The sequence below is a fragment of the Bactrocera dorsalis genome, chromosome 2 (assembly GCF_023373825.1).
Source record: "Bactrocera dorsalis isolate Fly_Bdor chromosome 2, ASM2337382v1, whole genome shotgun sequence".
Classification (NCBI taxonomy): Eukaryota; Metazoa; Arthropoda; class Insecta; order Diptera; family Tephritidae; genus Bactrocera; species Bactrocera dorsalis.
In genome coordinates, this window is record NC_064304.1 from 63255512 (window position 1) to 63277071 (window position 21560).

Genomic DNA, 21560 nt, shown 5'->3' on the forward strand with positions numbered 1-21560 from the left:
GATAATTCCGTCTATCTTGGAACCAGCGTAAACAACACCAACAATGTCAGCCTAGAAATCCAACGCAGGTTAACTCTTGCCAACAGGTGCTACTTCGGACTAAGTAGGCAATTGAGAAGCAAAGTCCTCTCTCGACAAACAAAAACCAAACTCTATAAGTCACTCATAATTCCCGTCCTGCTATATGGTGCAGAGGCCTGGACGATGTCAACAACAGATGAGTCGACGTTGCGAGTTTTCGAGAGAAAAGTTCTGCGAAAGATTTATGATCCTTTGCGCGTTGGCCACGGCGAATATCGCATTCGATGGAACAATGAGCTGTACGAGATATACGACGACATTGACATAGTTCAGTGAATTAAAAGACAGCGGCTACGCTGGCTAGGTCATGTTGTCCGGATGGACGAAAACACTCCAGCTCTGAAAGTATTCGACGCAGTACCCGCCGCGGGAAGCAGAGGAAGAGGAAGACCTCCACTCCGTTGGAAGGACCAAGTGGAGAAGGACCTGGCGTCGCTTGGAATATCCAATTGGCGCCACGTTGCGAAAAGAAGAAACTACTGGCGTGCGGTTGTTAACTCGGCTATAATCGCATAAGCGGTGCCTACGCCAATTAAGAAGAAGAAGAAAAGTGTAAAATGTGGATTTATTTAAAAGATTATAGTTTAGTTTAATTAATTTGAATTGAAAAATGTGAGTAAAGTGCGTTTAATGGGGTAAAGTAGCTTACTGAAATGTTCGAATTTTGGGAATTTTTGAACTTTAAGGTCGAATATCTCGTAAACTAAGCGTTTGCGGTACCTACTTCCTCTTTTCAACAGTGCCTTCAAATCGCGTCGTCAAAGAAATCGGAATTGTGCCTAAAGAAGCGTTTTTTTCGGTTTTATTTTACCAGAAACACGTTAATTATTTTGATGTTTACCCCGTTGGAAAACTTCTGCCTACCGATATTTCACCACATATTTTTTAAATACATATGTACGGATATTTATTATAAATGTACACTTGTCACAACACAATATAGAACTTATTAGCTTTGCGGCTCACGCTATAATGAAGTTAAAACTTTTTTCTATACTCACTTACAGCACGCTCAGCGTTTTTAAGGACAATACCTAAAATGATCACATCGCCGTCTGGCTAGTCGTGGCTCGCACGAAAATAACGGTGCCCTGAATTATTGCGCGATTTGTAGATATGTACACGCACTTGCCGTCAATAGGTTAGACGCAACCGCTTGCGTTAGTATTTAGCTGGCAACTTCTATTTTTAATTCTATTAAATAAGGGTTGATAAGCAAAGGCCTGAGTCAGAGCAGCTCACGACTTCCGGTCTTTGACCAAGTATACTCTGGGTAACCAGAAAGCATCCGTTTGAAGGCGAGCAAAAATGAAAAAGCGAAACCCCTCACACAGGTTTGTGCGCTGGGTTCGGGATCCGCCACGTAAAAAACACCACCAATGAAAAGGAAAAAACAGCCTCGGATCAGAGACCCCCCTTTTGATGCCGACCATGCCAATATGGATTACGATCTGAGGGCATGCACGTGGAATGTATGGTCCCTTAATTGGGAAGGTGCCGCTACCCAGGTGGTTGATGTCCTGGTGAAAATAAAAGCTGATATCACCGCCTTCCAAGAAATGAGATGGACAAGACAAGGACAGAGGCTAGTCGATCCTTGTGGTTTACTGCAGTGGCCATATAGAGTGCAAGTTTGTTGTGGGATTCGGTGTGAGAGAGAGACTCCGTTGCCGACGTCTACCTACAAATCACACCAAAACGAGGTTCTTCAACATATCGCTAATTTGCGCCCGACGGGAGGGAAGGACGATGTGACCAATGATACCTTCTATCGACTTTAACGCCAGGGTGGGCAAGGAAAGTATATTCAGCGCAACTGGAGCCCGAAATATGGTTATCTGTAGTACTAAATTCAAGCACAAGAAAATACATCATTCTATCTGGCTGTCTCCGGATCGATCATGTGATAGAAGGAAGACACGTCTCCGACCAAGATTCTCACCATCCTCTGTGAAGCAAGAAACGCACGTCAACAAACACAAGGAAGGCTCCACGTCGAGAAGCTGCAATCACACCCCACAGCCAAACGATTTTCGACTCGACTTGCATTTCGTTGCAACTTTCGCTGCTCATCTAAAAAATGTCTTCCAGCCAAACCCAGAAACGAATGACTTTACACTTCCAACCGTACCCTATTTGATGGAATCTGAGCCAGTGAAATTCGTACCTTAAGAGATATCAAAAATAATTATGGAGAAATTAAATCCAAGAAAAGCTGCTGGTCACGACTTAATTACTCCAAAAATGATTATTGAGCTACCAAATTGTGCTATAGTCTGTATCTGTATGTTTTTCAATGCAATCACAAAACAAGCTCACTTTCCTCAACAATGGAAAAAGTCAACTATAGTGATGATACCTAAGCCTGTAAAGGACAAAACGCAGCCATCCTCCTATAGGCCCATCAGCTTGTTATCGTGCATGTCGAAATTATTTGAAAGACTTCTTATTCTCCGCATTAAGCCACATCTTGAAACCCACAACATAATACCATCTCACCAATTTGGCTTCAGGGAAAAGCATGGAACGATCGAGCAAGTACATAGGATCACATCTGAAATTCGAACAGCTTTTGAAAAAGGGGAATATTGTTTTGCAATATTTCTTGATGTCGCGCAGGCTTTTGATCGAGTATGGTTAGATAGTCTTATATACAAAATAAAAACGCTACTCCCGCAAAACACCCACGAACTGTTTAAGTCCTACCTTTATGATCGAAATTTTGTAGTTCGATGTAACACCACTACATCTGAAGCCCAAACGATTGAAGCTGGTGTACCACAAGGCAGTGTTCTTGGCCCAATGCTATATGTTTTATACACTTCAGATATCCCAGTAAGCGACCGCTTGACTCCGCTCCGCCGCTCCAAGTGCCCAATTCATGCAAATACGCTGCTAGGAAATCATATCGTAGCTGTGGCCAACTGGCTCGCAAACTGGAGGATAAAGGTTAACGAGAAAAAATGTAAGCACGTTACATTTACCCTAAACAAGAGCAGCTGTTCGCCTTTGACACTGAACAACGTACAAATACCACAAAGCAATCATGTTACTTAACTAGGGGTCCATCTGGATAGGCGACTTACTTGGCGTAACCACCTAGAGGCTAAAAGGACTTACCTTAAGTTAAAGGCACGTTCTTTGCACTGGCTTATTAACTCTCGCTCAGTCCTGAGTCTGGAGTATAAAATCATAATATACAACACTGTTTTAAAACCAATCTGGACCTATGGGTGTGAGCTGTGGGGCAACGCGAGTAGCAGCAACATCGAAATTCTTCGTCGTGCGCAATCAAAAATTCCTCGTACAATCACAGGAGCACAGTGGTATATACGAAATTAGAACATCCAACGCGACTTAAGAATTCCAGACGTACGAACTGAAATAGAGCAACGAAGCGCGAAGTATGCATTGAAACTTTCGGTTCACCCAAACCAACTAGCAAGATCGCTATTGCGTGTGAACAGGAGCTCAAGATTACGTAGAAACGACTTACCAGCCCAGACGTAATATATTTTAGGCCCAGTTTAAAAAAATAATCACACATGTAGGGTGTAAATTAAGTGAGTAGTTTAAGATTCGAAAACTTATTGTTAGGCTCTTAAGTAGGGTAGATTCAATAAATAATAGGAAAGTTAATAATAACAAAAAAAAAACTTGCATTCCTGCTCTCTGAGAGCACTCGTCAACAACTCGGTATGTGGAAACTCGGAAAATGCAAAAGAACAGCTGCTACGATGAGGAGTACCGTGTCGCAGCGGAGAGAAAACAGACTGCCTACTTCGCATTTGCAGACAGAAACAGAGACAGGCCGAAATGCGTGAGTATGGAGAGCTTGAAAAGCTGGCCGACAGCGGTAATGCTCGAAAATTCTAAGAAAAGATGTGGCGACTAACAGAAGGTTTCAAGACTGGAGCATACACTTGTAAAACTTTCAGAGGTGATCTAGTGACAGATGCCAAGAGCATAGTAAAATTATGGAGGGAACACTTCTCCAGCCTAATAAATAGCACTGGAGGTATAACGCTAGGAGAAGGCGAACCCGATTTCCCAATTGATGACGATGGAGCAGACGTTCCATTTCCCCACCTTGAAGAAGTTCGAATATCAATTATCCGTCTGCAGAACAACAAAGCGGCGGGGACCTATGGATTGCCGGACGAGATATAACATTATGGCGAAGACCTGACAAGAAGCATACATCAGTTTATTTGTAAAATATGATCGGAAGGAGGCATGCCCAACAATTGGAATTTAAGTATGTTCTGTCCACTCCATTAAAAGGGATGCCCCACAATTTGCACTAACTTCCGAAGAAAAAGCTGCCTTTATGCCGCGCTGTCTGTATTTGGTATACCCGCAAAACTAATACGGCTATGTAAACTGACGTTGAGCAACACCAAAAGCTCCGTCAGGATCGGGAAAGACCTCTCCGAGCCGTTTGATACCAAACGAGGTTTCAGACAAGGTGACTCTTTTTCGTGTGATTTTTTCAATCAACTGAAGAAAATAATTGAGCTGCTGATTTAAACAGAGAAGGTTTCATTTTCTATAAGAGTGTACAGCTGTTAGCGTACGTCGCTGATATTGATAGCATCGACTTAAACACCCGCGCCGTTAGTCCTGCTTTCTCCACAAAAAATAAGGCAAATGGGTCTAGAGGTGAACGAGGGCAAAACGAACTATCTCCTGTCATCAAACAAATGGTCGTCGCACTCGCGACTAGGCACCCACGTCAATGTTTTTTGGAACGAAGTTCCTTACGGCAGGCTTGCAGAAGATAACAGAAAAAAAAGTGATAGTAAAAACCGTAAGAAATAACCCGTAAGAAATATCCGTAAGAAATAACCCGTAAGATCGCTAGTTATAGCCTACTTTTAGGTTTTGCAAAATAATTAGGCATGAAAATTTGTAACATTATTGTGTATGCAAATTAGTTTTGAATGAAGTGCGCGACAGACTGCAAACTACATCTCTCAAATATTAAAATACAGACGTTCTTACGGACACTGTTATTTTGACAGCTGCACGACTACACGACTGCAGGCCGACAGTTGTCGTTCCCGCTAACTTGAATATTTCCTATATTTGCCAACGGCAGTAGGACGACAGTAGAGTTGATAGTAGAATGGAAGATAGAAAGAGGAGGTAGAGGGGTGATGCCACTAATATGTAAAATGTAAAATTATTCACAGCTCTAATAAACTTGACGTTATTTTACAAATAAAAGAATAAAATAGCTCTATTATAGCTCTATTATATCATTTGTAATAACAATTGATAATTTAAAACAAAAAAATATTTACCAACTTTTACTAATTTTTTGCATAAAAAAATTTCACTTTGAACAAAATATAAAAATTTCATTGAAGTGAAAGGTATTAGTATGGCCACAACGATATTGTGTACATGCAAAATGGACAGCTGTGTTGTCTTGTGTACATGCCGGCCATTGTTATGTTGCTGCCTTCTTACGAATGTTCATGTATTATCATGTGGTATTTTTTTGTAAATTGTATCGATTATACATTATCCGAAGGAACTTCGTTCCTGCCTGGTGTCCCACGACAGCGCATTTCTTGTTTTTAACTTATTTTCTTAAAGCCCAACACTAAGTTATAAAATCCTACATCTATTTAAAAACTAGACAGGCTCAAGTAAGTGATTGAGCTCTTTTGGTGATACGTCGCTCTTTAATATGCAGGCATATCTCTTCTTTTAAGTCGTATTTGATCGCAGGAATGTACCAAAGCATTAGCCAAAGGGTTTGGGTGATCTCGGAGTTTAGATATATATTTATTTCTGCTGTCTTCTACTTCTTTCTTTACCATAGGGATACCAAGGTCTTTATGGATATTCTCGTTACGCATGTACCATGGTGAACACGTAATTGTTCTAAGCATTTTTGATTGAAACCTTTGTAATATACGAGTATCAATATTACTTGCACAGGTCGTACCCCACAGTTGAATGCCATACATCCAAATCGGCTTTATGACCGCATTATATAAAAGCACTTTGTTGTCTAGGCTAAGTTGGGAGTTTTTATTTAAAAGCCAATTTAAATTTGCAGCTCTAATCTTCACACATGTTATTTTATTAGAGATGTGTTTTCTCCACGTGAGCCTTCTATCTAGGTGAATACCAAGATATGTTACTTCCTTCGCTTCGTTCGTACTAAAATATTGTTTATTTTTACTGCCGGGTCCATCTTTGGCCTTCACAAAAATGTAATATGCTTACACTTCTGTGCATTCAAATTTATGCGCCAGTTTGCTAGCCATTCTTCGAGAGAACTTAAATGCTTCGCTAATATTCTTGATGCTAAACTGTGGCAATTGTTACGGCTCAATGTAGCTATGTCGTCTGCAAAAGTTGAAATTAATACATTATTAGCTGTTGGAAGATCTGCTGTATATATGATGTATAGCGTTGGGCCTAAACCACTGCCCTAGGGTACACCAGCCCTTATCTGTCGTTCATCAGATATGAAATATCCCACTTTTACCATAAATTTTTTATTTTTTAAATAAGACTCCAATGTTTTATACAATTTTAAAGGTACAATTTTTTTAATCTTTTATAAAAGACCTTTGTGCCACACCTTATCAAACGCCTGAGCTACATCTAGAAATATTGCTGAACAGTACTCCCTGTGCTCAAATGCTTTCCCTATTTCGTTAGTAATTCTATTTACTTGCTCTATTGTGCCATGTTTCGCACGAAAACCGAATTCATGCATTGGTATTGTATTATTTTCGTGGAGGAAAGGAGACATCTTTGATAGTAATACTTTTTCAAATACTTTTGGAATACAGGGTAGAAGACTGATTGGTCTGTATAAAGACGGCTGTGTTAAGTCTTTCCCAGGTTTATCTATCAAGATAATCTGCGACTTTTTCCATGAAATTGGATAGCATCCGAAATTAAGAATTGCATTGAAGAGCAAAGAGAGCACCTTTACAGCAATAATTGGGGACTTAATTAGCATTTTTGGGGAAATATTACCATGCCTCGGCGACTTTTTTGGATTAAGTTCTTTGATGATACCAATAATTTCAGAAGGTGAAGTCTTAAGGAACTCGAGCGACTCTTTAGCTGCGTTGGGTAAGATTGACAGCTTCGTTAATCGAGTCCAATTTCCACCCAAATCTCGTATTGGCATGTTAGAGTCAGTTGGTGGCTTCATGGACTTTTGGGCTTTCCAAAGGGAATTTTGCTTCTTTGAATTTGGACACAGTTTTTTTATATATCGTCTCGTATTGGCATGTTAGAGTCAGTTGGTGGCTTCATGGACTTTTGGGCTTTCCAAAGGGAATTTTGCTTCTTTGAATTTGGACACAGTTTTTTTATATACATTTCGGTGTTCAATTCTTCCTCACGTTTGAGCGCTTTTCTTAATTTACGTACAGCAGCTTTCAATTGAAGCTGAGTGGAAGGGGAGCGATTAATCTGCCATTCGCGTCTTGCACGCCTTTTTTCATTTACAAGCATTTCTATTTCTTTATTAGAGCTTTTTCTGAAACCAAGTAGATTATGGCTTTTGTTTGGTGTTTCTAAGACAGCTGCGCTGGTTGTTATATCATTGAATTCTCTTATGCTTTCTTTAATATCTCTGCATGTATTTATTTTGTACTCAATATTAATGTGGCTACTGACGTATGTATTTTATATATTTTAGCCAATTCGTTTTATAAGAGGTTAGACCCACTTTTGGATTCACGAATATGGGGTGTTCACCTAACTTTATTAGTACAGGAGAGTGATCAGAAGATAGATCAGTACATGTATCAGCTGTTATGTGCGATTTACTTATCTATATTTTTGATTGCAGCAAAATCAATTAAATCTGGCATTTTCTTACGATCACTAGGCCAATATGTCGGCTTACCAGGAGATATTATTTCAAGGTTATTGTTCCTATTTATAACAGTTTGATACAGCTGTCGTCCTTTCGGATTAATCAAACGTGAGCCCCAGTACGTGTGTTTTGCGTTGTAATCTCCACCTGCTACAAATCTTTGTCCTAGTGTTCCAAAAAAGTCTTTAAGTTCGATTTCTGTGATTTTAAAATGGGTGGATATTATAAAGCCGTAAGGTTTAAGTCACAACCCCGATTTTTTTAGTGATATTGTTGTAGCTTGTAACTGTGGTGTAGCATGAGATTCTAGAGCAAAGTGGTTTAAACGATTTCTAATCAATTATATCTATATTCTTTTCTGATAGAAATCTGATAATCTCTAATTTATGTTGGGTAACACCGTTAGCATTCCATATACAGATATTTAGTAATTTCATTTTTTACTTAATAAATTTTGTAGTATTTGATTTTGTGAGTTTATTAAGTCTTGGATCATGTTTTGCATGGTAGACATAAACTGTGTCATACACTTCTTCTTCTTAATTGGCGTAGATACCGCTTACGCGACTATAGCCGAGTTAACAACCGCGCGCCAGTCGTTTCTTCTTTTCGCTACGTGGCGCCAATTGGATATTCCAAGCGAAGCCAGGTCCTTCTCCACATGGTCCTTCCAACGGAGTCGAGGGCTTCCTCTGCTTCCCGCGGCGGGTACTGCGTCGAATACTTTCAGAGCTGGAGTGTTTTCATCCATCCGGACAACATGACCTAGCCAGCGTAGCCGCTGTCTTTTAATTCACTGAACTATGTCAATGTCGTCGTATATCTCGTACAGCTCATCGTTTCATCGAATGCGATATTCGCCGTGGCTAATGCGCAAAGGATCATAACTCTTTCGAAGAACATTTCTCTCGAAAACTCGTAACGTCGACTCATCTGTTGTTGTCATCATCCAAGCCTCTGTGCCATATATCAGGACGATAATTAGGAGCGACTTATGGAGTTTGGTTTTTGTTCGTCGAGAGAGGACTTTGCTTCTCAATTTCTTACTGAGTCCCAAGTAGCACCTGTTGGCAAGAGTTATCTTGCGTTGGATTTCTAGGCTGACATTGTTGGTGGTGTTTACCCTGGTTCCAAGATAGACGAAATTATCTACCACTTCAAAGTTATGACTATCAACAGTGACGTGTGTGCCAAGTCGCGAGTGCGACGACTGTTTGTTTGATGACAGGAGATATTTCGTATTGCCCTCGTTCACTGCCAGACCCATTTTTTTTGCTTCCTTGTCCAGTCTGGAGAAAGCAGAACTAACGGCGCGGGTGTTGAGACCGATGGTATCAATATCATCCACATACGCCAGCAGTTGTACACTCTTATAGAAGATGGTACCTTCTCTGTTGAGTTCTGCAGCTCGAACCATTTTCTCCAGAAGCAGGTTGAAAAAGTCGCACGATAGGGAATCGCCTTGTCTGAAACCTCGTTTGGTATTGAACGGCTCGGAGAGGTCCTTTCCGTTCCTGACGGAGCTTTTCGTGTTGCTCAACGTCAGCTTACGCAGCCGTATTAGTTTTGCGGGGATACCAAATTCAGACATCGCGGCATAAAGGCAGCTCCTTTTCGTGCTGTCGAAAGCAGCTTTGAAATCGACGAATAGGTGGTGAGTGTCGATTCTCCTCCGCATGGTGAATATCTGGTCGGTTGTTGATTTACCAGGTCTAAAACCACACTGATAAGGTCCAATCAATTTGTTGACGGTGGGCTTTAATCTTTCACACAATACGCTCGATAGAACCTTATATGCGATGTTGAGGAGGCTAATCCCACGGTAGTTGGCGCAGATTGTGGGGTCTCCTTTTTTATGGTTTGGGCATAGCACACTTAAATTCCAATCGTTGGACATACTTTCGTCCGACCATATTTTGGAAAGAAGCTGATGCATGCACCTTATCAGCTCTTCGCCGCCGTATTTGAATAGCTCGGCCGGCAATCCATCGGCCCCTGCCGCTTTGTTGTTCTTCAGTCGGGCAATTGCTATTCGAACTTTTTCATGGCCGGGTAATGGAACGTCTGCTCCATCGTCATCGATTGGGGAATCGGGTTCGCCTTCTGCTGATGTTATGCGATCACTGCCATTCAGTAGACTGGAGAAGTGTTCCCTCCATAATTTAAGTATGCTCTGGGCATCGGTGGCTACATCACCTTGGGGGGTTCAACAGAAGTATGCTCCGGTCTTGAAACCTTCTGTAAGCCGCCGCATTTTTTCGGTGAATTTTCGAGCATTACCCCTGTCGGCCAGCTTATCAAGCTCTTCGTACTCACGCATTTCGGCCTCTTTCTTCTTCTGTCTACAAATGCGTCTCGCTTCCCTCTTCAACTCTCGGTATCTATCCCATCCCGCACGTGTTGTGGTCGATCGTAACGTTGCGAGGTAAGCAACCTGTTTTCTCTCCACTGCGACACGGCACTCCTCGTCGAACCAGCTGTTCTTTAGCACTTTCCGAAAACCAATGGTTTCGGTTGCAGCTGTACGTAAGGAGTTTGAAATGCCGTCCCACAGTTCCCTTATACCGAGTTGTTGACGAGTGCTTTCAGAGAGCAGGAGTGCAAGCCGAGTAGAGAATCGTTCGGCTGAATGTTGTGATTGCAGCTTCTCGACGTCGAACCTTCCTTGTGTTTGTTGGTATGCGTTTTTTGCTGCACAGAGGCGGGTGCGAATCTTAGCTGCAACAAGATAGTGGTCCGAGTCGATGTTAGGACCTCAGAGCGCACGCACATCTAAAACACTGGAGACGTGTCTTCCGTTTATCACAACATGGTCGATCTGGTTGGTAGTTTTTCGATCCGGAGACAACCAGGTAGCCTGATGAATTTTCTTATGCTGGAATCTAGTACTACAGATAACCATATTTCGGGCCCCGGCGAAGTCGATCAGCCTCAACCCATTTTGGGATGTTTCCTCGTGGAGGCTGAATTTACCGACCGTAGTGCCAAAGATACCTTCTTGGCCCACCCTGGCGTTGAAGTCGCCAAGCACTACGTAAGATTTATAATCATAGTTTCAATGTCTCCATTTGAGGATTTTGCGGCCGTTGCATTTGCACAGTGTTGCCTTTCAACACATTTGCATAGCTTCCTTGCATATTACTATTGTTAGAAGTAATAGGATTAGGCCTTTTTTCTGAAGTTGCTACAATTTCATTACGGCGTGTTTGTAACATTTAGTTACGACGTGCTTGAATGCCCTGTGGCAACTTCGATTTCAAATTTGCATTTGCATTTGCATTTAGAAGTGGGATGTAAATCACCGCATGCCACACAAACACTACGTAGCGTGCAGTATGATTTAGTACGCCCATATTATTGGCAGTTAGTAAATCGTACCGGACAGTTTCTTTTATGTGGTTCATCCACAGTTACTCTACGATGCAGCAAATATTTAAATTATATATTGGATGTGTTTCATTTTTTTAAGTTGATTTGAGTTCGGCAACAATTCAATTTTAAACATTTTCTGAGGTACTTTTTTCTATTAAATATATTTACAACTGTTTTAATTCCAAAACCGCATTCTTCCAATGCTTCTTTGACTTCATTATAGTCTACGGCGGAGTCTATACCCTTGATTACAACAACTAGGCCCTTAGAGCTCTTCAGTTGATATGAATAATAATTTTTGAAGTTATACTTCTTATACGAGTTCGGAAAAGGTTGTGTTAAATGCAAGTTGCGCAACCTTGCTCAATATGAATCTAACGCAACCTTGTCTGCGAAGATGTTCGAGTAGCAAGGGAAGCGAGGACAATCGGCGATCGTTTGTTCGTTTTTTTCGGCACAGCTCGGCTTTTCTACCAACAACATAATGTTGCCATGCTTATGCTGTTGTTGTTTTTGTAGAACAATGTTTCAATTTTTGGTTGGTGACATATTCACATGTGTGCGCATATATATTAGTGATGAGCGATATTTCACTACCGGTGATTTTTTCACTGTGATTGAAAAATCGCAAATCGCAACTGCGATCACATTTTATAAATAACAGTTCGCTTCTATGAACTGCGATTGCGATCGCAGTTCGAAACTGTGATCGCAGTTCGAACCTGTGAATTGCGATCGCAGTTCGAAACTGTGATCGCAGTTCGAACCTGTGAATTGAATCACAGTTCGAACCTGTGATTTACGATCACAATAGCAGAAAAGTAACAACTTTCTTCAGGCAATACCCTACATTCATATATCGTATATGCTATTTTTCGTCATAGCGGTTTGAAGTTTTGAGTGTAATGCTCTTATAATTTTTAATAATGGCAGGAAATGTATCAAGGAAAAGAAGTGAAGTATAGCAGATGTTTAAAGTGGTAGATGAAATGTAAGCAAAATGGTATTATGGAATATTTTAATTTGTTTTAATTAAATTTTTAATTTTACTTATTGTTAAAACCAAATAGCTTTTGTGATGAAAACAAGAATTGTAACTAATTAATTTCAGAAAAAATTATGGAATAAAAAAATTAGGGGGTTTTAATATTTTCCCAAAGATTAGGAAACTCCCGTTAATTATTACGTCTTTAAAATATTAAAAGCGGGTATTCTAAACAAACAAATTATCACCACACTAAGAAATGTATGAAACCATCATACCAACATACAAATGAACTATGCTATATGGTCTAAGTGTCAGGTAGCCGAACCGCTCCAACATTTGCGAAAATGTAGTGAAAAGAAAGGCGGAAAAACTTGACTCGAGTTACAGGAGCCAAAAGAGAATTTGCCGCCAATAACGACAAAATGTTTTCGTCGTTCCCACGACAGTCGGGTCTACGTAAGTGGAACAGATCAGGACTTTTATTCGGCCAAACAGTGTCAAATTGGCGGAATCTGCCGCTACAACAACAACAACGACGTTTTAACGTCGACTTAGTTGCGGTCGCAATAGCAATATAAAATCACAGTGATTTAAAAATAGCAATCACTGAAATCACAGATATCGAAAAATCACCATATCCCTCATCTCTAATATATATGTTTGTATGCTTGTGCATTATTGAAGTTATACTTCTTTTTCTTTCGTTTGTCTTTCATTTCTGCGAATTTTCAACTATTTTGTGTGACTTTTGTTTGGAATACTCTGCGTTGGCCTTTGAAAAATTGAGACTATACTTCACAGAATCATTTCTGTGTGTCTTCATTTCCATTTTTGGAAATCGACCCGCGATGACGAGATATATTGTTTTATCTGACAGCGTGAGGTTTAAGAAGTTCATTTCTAATTTTGTCTTGTGGCATATTAGAAATGATGTTTCTTCGAAAATCGTTCGCTTACAACGGATAAAACGACCTCTGAGTGGTGATTTTAATGAATAAATTCCTTTTGGTTGAAATACTCTGCGTTGGCCGTTGAAAAGTTAAGACTATACTTCTCAGGATCATTAATTCCTTTCATTTCTTCAAAAAAATTAATGACCTTAAGAAGTATGCATATTTGCATTATTTCGTTGTCATTTCCATATTCGTAGCAATAGAATTTCTATGGCATATGTAAAGTAATGGCCTCCGACTGTCACCCCTTGCCGCTGTAGCAGCTTCGCCTACAGACATGCGTAAATATGTATGTATGTATACGTATGATCGTGAATACATATCGACGCAGATTTTTGCGAGAAGCACCAGAAAGTTGTGCAATTTATGATTTTTAGCTTTTGCCATCGTCGCGAAAAGTCGATTTGTTGGCAAAGGCATGCTCGGAGAGATGTTACGGCCTCTGTTTTTATGAATGAAGCGAGATCGCTTGTGGAATTTGCGCCTGCGTTCATGAATGGAATCGTTTTTGTTGTAAAATTTACTACACTTGTTCTTCGCCAATTTGGCTGCCATATTGACTTGTGAAGATCAATTTTTTGTTGGTGACATATTCATATGTGTATGTATGTTTGTTTGTATGCTTGTGCATTATTTGTTCGGCAATGTATGCAAATATATGTACATATAAGTATAAATGAATGTATGAACATGCAAGTCAATGCGCGAACATGTAATAAGTATATTGATAAGTGATGAAAATATGATTCAATTTCTGAACGCGCACATGCGTATACAAGTTAAGGACAACCTCCACACAGCCACTTGACCATAATTGTAAACAAAATTGAATCTTTACACTTTGTAGTTGTGCGGCCTCATAAATTAAAATAGAATTCGATATACTTTTTCCGTTCACATTAGAATAAACAATACTAGCTGACCCCGCAGCCGTTGTCCTGCGTGAATTATGTAGTTTGAAATGAAAAGAAAGTTAAATTTATCATTTCATTTTTTTTTTTCTTTCAATGTAACGCTGCCTTATAAACAACATTTTTCGGTTTCTGTTCCGGTGTACAGAAAAGATGGTTTTCCAACTCGTGAGCACGCTACGGCCATGTGAAAAACATAGCATTTCCAAAATTATGCCTCACATTATGCGACTATTAGGTCCTGTTGACTGTCATCTCAAATTCAATTTTCACTGGAAACGGAATACGTTTGAACTGAAATGACAAATCGTCAGAACTCAAAGGAATTCGTAGGATCAAGCATTTTGTTCCTTTGTACTCGATAGGTGCGTCACAATCAGTCGGGTTCCATTACACAGTTTTGGCGCATGAAGATTGGGAAACATAATAACGACAGATCCTACTTTGAGACGCAAATGATGCGGTGGCATACCAAGCCTGTCCAAAGAATTTAGGAATACCACTGGATAATTCACGGCGTCGTCTTCATAGTCAAGACGATCGATCGATTTGTATGAGCGCAAGTCTCCCGAAATTTGACTTTGAATCTTCCAGTTGAAGTCAACAACATCGGTATTTTTGGCAGCTAACATTGTGCGTGCACTTAAGGAATCGTAGTTATGATAATTTGGCCAATGTCCGAACATTTGTGATGAGTTCATCCTTCGTGAATTGATAAAGGGAAGATGGAATTGATATCGAACCACCGGAAGTATCAACCGAAATTGAACCATTTCCAATTTTTAGCGAAGACGATGTAAAATGTCTTTGACAATGTCGAGGTTTATATCGAAAATATGCGAACTTCATTTTCATTCCAGTTATTAGCGTGTTCCAGTAAATGTAATTGCTGGCTTACTTCTCCAAAACTTGCACATATTCCCATATACCATTCACAGTAAGCAATGACTCAAATAAAGCTGAACCGCGTACATTAATCAATAGCAACCGAAGGTAGAAACAATCATCGTTCGGGTGGATTGTGTAAATTCGTCCTAATGCATTAGTTGATAAGACACCTGGATGTCAATCTACTGGTTGGCCTTGCTTTCTGCGTAACTATTCGACGATGCATTCCATGTACAATATCAAGGTATTTTCGAATAGAGCAAACCCATCACTAACGAAAGTTAAGAAAAAAACTCGTCAATGTTAATTTTGTTGCTGGCGATGTTTCCACTGGCTATACTGTATTCTCTGGGATGAAATACACTCTTTGGCCATTCTCCAAATTAACAGCGAGACGCACAGCAGTCGGAAAAAGTTCATGAATTGCAAAAGTAAATATCCTACAAAGCGCTTTATTACAGTTCACGTATCGACCGTATCGTTCAAGACCAATAATCGCCATGTCGCTTCCTTTGGTGACGTACTTACAAACGTATTTTATCGATTTCACCAAACTGCAATACTAAACACTGATATGAGTTTTGAATATGAATTAGACAATAATGGTGAATATAGTACGATCCATGTGTTGTCAACTTCGATATTCACTCTGTTAACTGGGTAGCGACGCCGATATTGTGGATATCCATCATTTCCAGTTTGCGTTTCCGAAAGAAAAGCACGTGGATGATGTTTCGTGCATTTATTGCAAGTCGGATTGTGGTGTCCGCAAGGTCCATGCACCATATTGGTTTTCATCACTTCGTAGAATAATGGATCTTTCTCTGCATGAGGAATTTCCGCAGAAATTATTTCATCAATTTGATCAGGTGTAACCACCATCCACCATTCAAAGAAGGATGTGTGCGTGTGGCAAACCTCTTTTTTGCAACTCAACAGAGTACATCCAGCATCTGTCTGCACCATACTTGTATTTACATACGTTGCTTCAAGATAAAGTCCATCAAACATCGTAGCTATCGTGATGATCACTTGCTGATTGACAGCGATCCATAATTCCACACATATGTCATCGCATCCTGGGAGTCTCATGTAGTTCATGTGTCTTGGGCTGCCATACGTTGATGGCAAAAAGAACGCCGACCGATATTAGCGCGATGTCTTCGTTTCTTCGTAACAAATTTCAATCTGTAATTGATCACATCGTTTGAAACACACATAAAGTTTTCACTGAATAATTTTCAATAATTTTTTTTTTAAATAGCCGGTATAAAAAAACAAGCTACCGAAATTGAACGATTCAAATAATTTACAAATCAAAATATTGAAAAACAAAACAAAAAAGAATTGTATAAAAAGTCACTTTTTGGAAATTTCCAATTTTTCGACTTTTCCTTATGAAAAGTATATGGTTTTTTTATACCTAACCCTTTCCAGATCCACAGCGAACAACTTCTGATTTCATCAAAATTGGTTCCGCCGTTCTCGAGCGTTAGTGTTACTAACAAACAAACAATTTTTACTTACATATGTATGTACATATGTACATATGTATGTATATACAAAATAAAACGTTTGTGTGGGAAAAAGAAAAGGTCTGTTTTTAGGGGTTTTCCGGCAACTTTCGTAATTTTTTCGTACATAAGAGCCTTCTCCTAATAATAACAAATACAACAAAAAGAAATTCAGCCAAATCGGTTCAGCCATTCACGCGTGATGCCGTGACAACGAAAACGGGTTCATTTTTATATATAAGATTTGTAGCCCTCACAAGAAGGCATAATAAAATCAAAACAGAACACTTAACGTTCTGCCTAAAAATGCTGAATTTGATATTAATGTAAATTTACACTTTCTTTGTTTCAAACTCAATTTCAATACGTAATAACTTTAAGTAAATAATAAGTAAATGTATAAATATTAGTAAATTGGAAATAAAAGATGGATTTTGTCTCCGGCGATCCAGTCGACACGACGTGTTTCATTTTCTCTCCGCGTTGGCAGATAGAAAAAATATATTCTTTATACAAATTCCCGCGATACGGGAATTAGTTGGCGCCCAACGTGGGGCCACGAAAAACAAAATATCTTCGGAAAAGGATACGTGATCGTAGATCCTTATAAAAGATAAATAATAAAAATATAAAATCCTCGTGCGAATGGTAATATGCAAAAAAGCATAATAATAATATCTCAATAAAAGTGAGAAAAATTAAAAGTTAAAACCAAAACATGCTATGCCGCGTAAACCAAAGATGGGCACATTTTTAGCCCGCAAAGTTAGCTAAGTGCGCACGGGGGCAAGATGAGGGGAATATTAGTTTACGGAGAGAAGGGCATATCAAGTTGCGAAAAAAATCAGTTACATTCCTCTGTAACTTTATGTTCATCGCAGAGTGGTTGCGGCAGTACTGACATTGTATACAAATTAAAGAGCGGAAGTTTACTTCATATCGCAATTGTACAGTATGTGTATGTGAACAAAAAGAGGTAAACATAATTTGCAGGGTTTAGAGTTTCGCATTAAAATTTGTTTTTGTTTACCTTTGCATGGTGAGAAATTCTAATCACTGTTAGGAAAAAATATATAAATATATTGTATCTAAAAACAATTTTATTTAATAAGAAAACAGCACATTTTAAAACGTGACAACACCTATAGTTGTTCCTGTTTTGTTCACACCACTGTACATGTTATAGATCAGTTAACGGTGGTGATGCCAGTTGTAAAAATTCATTTGATTACAATTGAGCAAACTTTTCTCAAGTTGTGGGCTTTTGTACGTACATATCGCTCATTTGCTGCAAGACCGGCATAAATCAAAAAACGTGATTTTTGAGTTAATGCTGCAGAATTGTTCGTTATATCATACTTCATGTTGAGTAAAAAATTCATATGAATACCTCTTATATGCTCCGCTTGAGAAGAGATGTAAGGATGGAGTCACCGCGTAAGGTTGTAGTCAGTTGAAAACTTTTAAGGCGTTTTCTGGAAAACCGATTTTTCTGACTTATGCCGGTCTTGCAGCAAATGAGCGATATGCATATCTGCAAATATAAAAAAGAAAAGATACTTGTGACCATTATACTCGTATTTATATATTGTGTTTAAACATATCGCAGTTCCATTTAATGAAAATGCTTATATAAATATATGATTTGTGATATTTTCAGTTTGGTTGTTTTATCAAAATATTCAAAGAACTGAGGTTTTTTTCTACAATTGTTTTGTTAAATTTTAAAAATCTAAGTTGCCTCTGGAAATGTATTTAAATAATAATATGCGCTATAGAAAGGGAGCACATATTTTTAAAAATGTAAGAAATCATCAAATAAAAATATATTTGCGCGGTATGTCATTATTGATTGAGAGTGGCTAAGCACACAAATAGAATACAAACGCTAGTGGCAGACACATCTTTTCACTTAGCCACGAGCGGCAAGCGTTTTGTTCTCGTTTTCATTCGAACAATGTTGCCATTACTCAATACGCATATGTAATTTTGTACACTTCTAAGTTTTCAATTATAATTTTTTATAATAAAATATATCAAAACTGAAATCAAACTATTAAAACTAGTTTATACATTTGTAAATAATAGCATTCGATTCTGAATTTGAGTTATATTAAGAAAATTTCAAATATATTGAAGACAAATTTTATAATTACTACAGTATATCGAGCCTGGCAACTCTGCGGTGTGAGAGAGCAATCAGCTGAGTCGTTGAAAATTCCACGATTGGCAGGTGGTAGAAGGGTTGTTGGGTAATTATTTACATTGCGCTCTCATAAGATTCATTTGGTCATATGTGTTTGAGGAAACAGTGGTACATAAACTGAAGTTATTATTGAAATTACTTTTTATAAGGAAGTTTAAAGAAATAACCTGGTTTGAAATTTTTGCTTCGAAAACTATATATAAAATAAGAAGTAGGTTATCTGATTTAAATTTTGGTACTTGGTACAATAATGCGTGGAGCTATAGCAAATGAGATTAAACCAAATTGATATATTTTAAATGCTGATAGAAAGACATATTAAAAAAATGATTACTAAAGTCAAATATTTATTATACTTTTTGTTATTTGTCTTACATTTTATAAATTTATAGTAGTTACAAAGAAACTTAAAATTGTTAGGCAATTTTACAGTTATTACCCACAGTGCAACTTCCCATATATGCGTGCGCTCTCATTTGTAAACATGGTGTGGGAAAATACGTTGCTCTCATTTGTAAATATGGAGTGGTAAAATACGTTGCTCTCACTTCCCTCTTCATAGCCCTCAATGATCCCCTCACCTAGCCCTCAAAATGTGCACTCGTGCCCGCACGGGCAAAATGCCACTGAGGGCTAATATGCCCATCTCTGGCGTAAACTAACAAAAAATAATAATACGAAATCTAATATATAACACGTGTCGTGTCGCCAAAAAATGTAATTAATATTAAAATAAAATACATATATTATAAATAAAAATTAAACATTAATAAAACACACTAAAAAAAAATAAATTAAAGTAAATAAAGCTATCAAACAAACAAATACATATCAACAACATTTGTGACTACAGCAATGTGAGAAATGCCGGAAAACTTATAGAAAACAGTGAGAGTAAAGACGAAACAACAAGAAGACAACAGAGGAAAACATTGGAGTAAGCAGTAAGATTAATTAATCATTATTGTTAAGAAAAATAAATATGTTAAAATTATAAATTATATATAAGTTAACTCGAAACGCAAACCACCAAAATACCAAGTCAGCATTGTTTGCCTAACATCCGTTTCAGGCAATGCTGAACATTAACACTACACCAATCCATGACCAACGGCCCGAGTTATGATCCAACGACAAGCAACAACAAACGATACTCACAAGCTACCGTATTCGTGGGATCCGCTGGCGCAGCACAAATATAGCGCAAACAAACAACGACTCACACCACACGCATATCGGCGTAATCGTGGGATTCGCTGACACTGCATTTGACAAAACATAGCAACGACAGCGACGACGGCAGCGGCAGTGAGGACGGCTTAGGCTTAGAATTAAGAGTAAGAATGTTTTAGAGTTTAGTTCTGATCGAGCCTGAATAAAGCGCATTAGTGCCTAAAAATAACTTATATATATATTTATGGGGAACGCCCAAATTAAACCTAAGTATATTAGATTATACTATTGTAAAAATTGCGGTGGGGATCACGAAGAGCAAAAGGGCCCCGGAAAAAAATAAAACATAATTTCTGGTTTCTGCAACCAATAATAAAATAAAATAAAGCTGAGTTGAAATTGAAACACACAGAGTAACAGATTTTCAGACGGAAATAATAAATGACAACATTCAGTGTCATGAGTCACTAGATGTTATAAAAACCTTACCAGAATTTGCAGGAAGGATAAACGCGTATGTTAGCTGGCGCGAAGCAGCACATAACGTTATGGGCCTATATGTAAGAGCTAGTCGAAAGTACTTCGCAGCCCTTGCGATTTTGCATAACAAAATTACACTAGAAGCAAATGACACATTAACCAACCATGGTACTGTGTTAAATTTTGACGCGATAATTGCGCGTCTCGATTTTGCATATTCGGACAAACGTCCAATACATATCACAGAACAAGAAATGAGTGTTCTACGACAAGGCTCAATGGCGGCCATTGAATATTATAATTTAGTTAATAAAAAAATAACGTTGATGATTGATAAAACCATTATGACTTATGGAGGGGCCGCACCAATAACCAAAAAATTGAACAAAAAGAATAGAGACCAGGCTCTTAGAATATTTATAACTGGACTTAACGCTCCATTAAGAGATATTATATTTTCCCTCTGTCCGGAAGATTTGCCCGACGCATTGGCAAAAGCTCAGGAATTAGAGTAAAATAATCAGAGAGCTCGATTTGCACAAAATTTTGCAAATGAAAGGACAAGAGTAAAACAGTTTTATCCAAGTAATAATTTACGATTTCCTCAGAGGAGCAACATGCCAAAACCAGAACCAATGGATATAGATCCATCTATGTCTAGATCATACCGAAGGAAAAATTACCCAAAGCCCCAACTAAACAATAGCTGTGAATACCAAAATTTTGGAAAACCATTGGCCAGTACAAGCCATCAAGCCAATATGGACCAACCAAATAGGTATATTTCAAATAAAAACATCCAAGGAAAAAAACGACCAAGGGAAAGCAATTATAGCTTTCGCCCACAGGAGAAAACCCAGAAGATAAACAACATAAATGAGAGTAATTTTTTAGGCAAAGAGTGGATAAACTCCCCTATCTAAAGCTCTACGACTCAAAAATAAAAAAAGTTTAAAAGCTCTATTCGATACAGGAGCAACCTCTTGCTACATTAAGCCGGGGGTTTATAATAACAAAAACGGACTAGCCATTTATAAACGGGTAAAAACCGTGAACGGCTATTCCATAATAAAGCATTACCATATAATAACCATATTTGGGGTCGAAGAAATCTACTAAGAAATAGAAGGTTT

General features: G+C 38.5%; 2 protein-coding genes and 1 pseudogene across 3 annotated transcripts in view; 1 reads left to right on the forward strand and 2 right to left on the reverse strand.

The window, feature by feature from the left end:
- Positions 1 to 21560, reverse strand: part of LOC115065890 (LINE-1 retrotransposable element ORF2 protein) — a 247603-nt gene that overhangs the window by 211788 nt on the left and 14255 nt on the right. The window contains exons 2-3 of one of the 2 annotated variants that reach the window (XM_049450146.1): positions 17959 to 18102; positions 6456 to 17901 (exon numbers count right to left, since the gene is read on the reverse strand). In XM_049450146.1, the coding sequence (XP_049306103.1) occupies positions 8784 to 9878 (1095 nt within the window). In that variant the 5' untranslated portion in view covers positions 9879 to 17901; positions 17959 to 18102 and the 3' untranslated portion in view covers positions 6456 to 8783. Of the gene's footprint in view, positions 1 to 6455; positions 17902 to 17958; positions 18103 to 21560 lie in introns of those variants that run through there. The other variant, XM_049450141.1, reaches the window with a different exon arrangement.
- Positions 1 to 21560, reverse strand: part of LOC125776669 (uncharacterized) — a 532635-nt gene that overhangs the window by 27454 nt on the left and 483621 nt on the right. The gene's annotated exons all lie outside the window — the stretch shown is intronic.
- LOC125776957 (small nucleolar RNA U3) lies at positions 13087 to 13285 on the forward strand (annotated as a pseudogene).